Source organism: Mastacembelus armatus, chromosome 14 (genome assembly GCF_900324485.2).
Source record: "Mastacembelus armatus chromosome 14, fMasArm1.2, whole genome shotgun sequence".
Taxonomy (NCBI): Eukaryota; Metazoa; Chordata; class Actinopteri; order Synbranchiformes; family Mastacembelidae; genus Mastacembelus; species Mastacembelus armatus.
In genome coordinates, this window is record NC_046646.1 from 21,551,723 (window position 1) to 21,556,035 (window position 4,313).

General features: G+C 41.0%; 1 protein-coding gene across 2 annotated transcripts; it reads right to left on the reverse strand.

The window, feature by feature from the left end:
• Positions 1–255: 255 nt before the first annotated feature.
• irf1b (interferon regulatory factor 1b) lies at positions 256–4,093 on the reverse strand. 2 transcript variants are annotated; one of them, XM_026327990.1, is made up of 10 exons: positions 3,957–4,093; positions 3,183–3,275; positions 2,823–2,922; positions 2,569–2,736; positions 2,369–2,409; positions 2,112–2,238; positions 1,851–1,958; positions 1,696–1,724; positions 1,378–1,495; positions 256–996 (listed from the first exon to the last, which is right to left on the reverse strand). In XM_026327990.1, exons 2-10 carry the CDS (start codon positions 3,267–3,269, stop codon positions 887–889), a joined length of 888 nt encoding a protein of 295 aa, XP_026183775.1. In that variant the 5' UTR covers positions 3,270–3,275; positions 3,957–4,093; the 3' UTR covers positions 256–886. The 2 variants fall into 2 exon arrangements, with proteins under 2 accessions (XP_026183775.1, XP_026183776.1); XM_026327991.1 differs by lacking the exon at positions 1,378–1,495.
• Positions 4,094–4,313: the final 220 nt, after the last annotated feature.

Here is a 4,313-nt window from a genome sequence, read left to right on the forward strand (position 1 = left end):
TTGTTTAGCCAAAATGTCAAACTCTGTTTGTATTGTATGCTACGCTGCTAAGAATAAAACTGTGGTAAAAAGTAGGACGTTCAAAGCATTTTTGAGTTTTTAAAGCCTGTTTTAGGATTTAATGTGATTCTCGACTGTATATTATGACGACTGATTTGACATTTTCCACTTCGGGGACAGTTTAGCAGGAGTTACCTTTTGTGAATGTAACAATACTCATTTGTGTCCTTTGTGTTTATAATTATGACTCATTTATTCACATTCTTTACATTTTTTATTAAAAAACACACAAACAACACAACTATATACAGTAATTATGAAGAAAATCTTTCACCACAAGTTGAGAGGTTTGTTAAGATATTGTTTAAAGTACATGTACATCCCTTTTACTCAAATCCTCTTGTACACATAACGGAAAACCTGATTTTATGACGTAATTACATGATTCTATATGTTAACCATCAGTCAAATGGTAGAAAAAATAAAAGCTTTGCATTTTAAATTAAGTTCCTGCCTCTTTGTTTGTACTGATACTTTAATCCCGTCAATCCCGCAGTGGCTAAACAAAGCAAATTGAACACCATAATGCTTTGACCCGGCCAAAACATAGATGATGAACAATATTTCTTTTAAAAGTTTCTCTTCATAACTTCACATAAAGGTTTAGGGAGATAAGGAAAGCTCTCCAGAATGCTACAGCGTGTCAAACACGCATCACAAAGGGGGTTTGGTGTCGTAGCTTAAAGACATCAGCCATCCCACGCTGGATGGGTGACAATAAGAGGTGATGCAACAAGGTAGGGCTCAGATGGAGGAGGATGGTGGGCTGGAAGAGCTCTGTAATGTCCAAAGTGTCAAAGTACAGTCCTGTTCTGTCTTTAAGTCCTCATGGCAAAGTAGGGATCTGTTGACAAAAGCTGTTCCAGAGGTCGTCTGTCTGGGTTGTGAAGTCTGTGCCCAAAGTTATGTACTGTGGCATTTCATCTAGTTCGTCTACTGTAAAACAAATGAGAAAATTCAAGGTCAGGACATTGAAGAACGTTCACTTCAACAGTCAGGTGTCAGACAAAGATCCTAAACTTTTCAGGTTTAGTTACAGCTGTAGGTTGGCCATAGTCCCAGGCAGAGAGGGACCAACAAAGATGTGAGGCCCTGCTGCATCAGTTTACCCAGTGTCAGTGCAATGTCCTATCACTGGAGTACTCTTCTAACAACAAGTACTTAAAACAGAGCCTTAAAAAGAGTTTTTAACTAGAGACCTATTCAAATTTCAGATTTTGTAATGAAAACTTTCCAAAAACCAATTAATAAACTTACTATGTCCATAGACAGAAGCATTTAATAATGTCCATTTGAGCCTCAACTAGTAACATTTACCTGAGGAAGAGTCACTCCAATGGCTCCCTGGACTGGTGCATTCTTCATTGCTCAGGAATCCCCTGCTGCCTAAACTGCTTGCCATCCAGTGAGAGTCTTTCTCCAGTTGCTGGCAAATCTGAAAGAGCAACACTGGACTGAGTATGGCTCTGTTTGATTCTACTTCAGATTCCCCACACCAAACAGTTTTAGCTATCAGTCTTATTTATTTGGCTATTACTACACAAGCCAAACAGGCAGAAGAAGACAAACATGGGTATTCCTGACAATGAATGCAACAAATGAATGCTACTAAGAGTAGGAGCCAAAGATGCTTACCTCAATAATGTCATCAGTGTAGCTGAAATCTGGATCGTCACATTGAAAAGGGGGCGAGAGAAGAAAGTAGACATAAGTACAGCACTATAATACTGATCTGTGTGTTTAAAATGACTTAGATGAATCCTGAACCATTTATTAGCAAGTTGTCTTACCAGGATTATGATCAGGTGACACTTCAAATCTGTGGGACAAGAACTCAGACCCAATCTCAACTGATAAAGACCAGTCAGGAACGTCAGACTGAGGAACAAATGTGACATCTGCAAGGATTTAAAATAGAAGCATTAAAATCACTTGCTGCACCAGATTCACTGTATCTGGTTCACTATCATGAAGAACATCTCGTTTTTAGCTTCTTGAATGTATATCAAAGCAGTTTGTGTTTATCTGTTTATGCCAGTTTTCCTCCTCACCATGTGACTCCATGTGGACTGTGCTGTCCACTGTGTTTTCCTGAGTTGACATGGTCTCTTCTGGCAGTGATCCCTCTGTGGGAGACTGAATATCACTGTACTCTGTGTCTTCCTCTATCTTGACAATCTGCAGAAGCAAATAGCAAAAATTCTGATGCCATCCTGATGCCATTACAGTAGCATTGTTTGAGTGTAGTATAAGTTAAACAGCCGTCTCATTACTGCTGTACATTCAGTGCAATATCGACAATATTTACCTTCTTTCGTGACTTTCCATCCTTTGTCTTTCCCCGTTTATCTGTGCAAATGAAAGAAAAACATTTTGGTTATTTTATATTTTAAATGTGAGTGTGGTTGAGACTATGAGTCAGAAAAACATGAGTATTTAGCAGGTGTTGTGCACCAGGGTTAATTCATAATAACCTAAATGCTTGCTCACTTCCTGTCAGTTTCTCACCTCTCGATTTTGGGGTTGCAGGCAGCATCCTGAAGACGCGCATTGCTTGGTGGCCCTTGTTGATGCTCCTGTCTTTTACTTCCTCAATGTCAGGCAGTGAGTTCATTGCACAGCGGAAGTTCGCTTTCCATGTTTTGGGGTCACAGGTCTGGCCCTCAGTGTATTTCCCTGCAGAATAAATTCTGTTTAGCTTCATGCATTTTTTGCACAAAAGCAGAAGAACGTTCTGCTTTAAGTCTTTCGTGCCTGCTCACCTGTGTGGATGGCCCACTGCTTGAACAGACAGGCGTCTTTGTCCAGCTCCCAGCCGTGACGGGCTGCGTGCTTCCAGGGGATGGAGAACATCGTCTTGTCCTGGAAGATACAAAACAAAATGCTGAGTTTGCACAGTCATTAAAATATGAACACAGATGTTCATCTAACCTGTGGGTCAATGTTCCAGTTAAAGTAAAATCATTATTATTATTAACTTAATATTAAATATTGTTAAATTATTAGTGACTTTTGGTTTGGTGTGGAGTGCTGGGGGTCTTGGTTTAGAAGGTATCCTGGTAGTTTAACTATATGACACATGGTTCAGTCTATTGAGTTGCAGGAAGAAATAAGCTTCTCACCTTGTCCACCCACGCTAGACCCGTGATAGACTTCGACTCGATCATCTTCTCCAGCCATGGCCTCATCCTCATTCTTGACACAGGCATGGTCGCCTAAAACACACAGGAACGGAAGGAAGTGTTTAGACAAATGAGGAATGCTGGTTGTGATACCAGTAGTGAGAGAAAACGCTGTCCCGCCTCCGCCTCATTTTAGATTGACTGCTGCCTCCTGGCCGCGCAGGAAGGTGAGAAGAGTTCAAGACCAGGGCATGCAACGGAGAAGAGGGGGCGTTTATGCGTAGGAGTCAACGTTTCAACTCCGAAAAAGAGCATCCCTGCATTCTTGACTGTACTTGCATGGCTGTTCCATCCGAAGCACTAGCGTGGATTCATTTTGCACCACAAAAGTTTAAAATGAAGCTTCGTGCAGGTTTGGAGACGTGCGCTAAAATTGCGGCTGTGCGCGGGGAGAGCACAAACCTCTTCCTGCGCTGACAGTGTCTTCCTGCACTGTAACCTATGCGCGTATATTCTGCACTTGTTCACTCAGTTCGTCAGTAACTAAGAGTCCGACTGAAGCAAAATGTGCAAAAATTACGCAAACTTTACAAACCGCCAAATGAAATCCAAATTACCGCACGAGACATTTGAGGACAGTTGAAGCTGTACACCATCGTCCGCCACATGCATCTGAGATTTACATATTTATTCTAGAAAAGTAGCTCCCGACAATAACAATGTTTAAATGTGCGTTGGCAGGCAGAGGTATTAAATGAATATCATTTCACTTACAGGCTCTGTTGTATGATCCTTTAGAGAAAACTGAATAGTCCAATTGGATTAGATTTGCTCGAGACAAGCTTCTGTTCTCCTTCGTCTAAATTACTCTGAGACCTTTCTTGAACAGAACTGATCTCTGAATGTTACGATGTGACTTTATATACCGCGTAGTGGGTTTTCCCCGTCAGTGCAAGGAGGCGGCGCACACTAAAGAAAATCTAGAGAGAGTAAACAACCTCTAAAGGATGATGCATTCCCAGGTTATACCTTTGCAACTTTGTGCATGATGAGAATTTGTCAAGTGAAATGTGCATATTGTGACTAGAGGTAAAAACAAATAACACGATTATTGTCAAATCAGTGAAATCA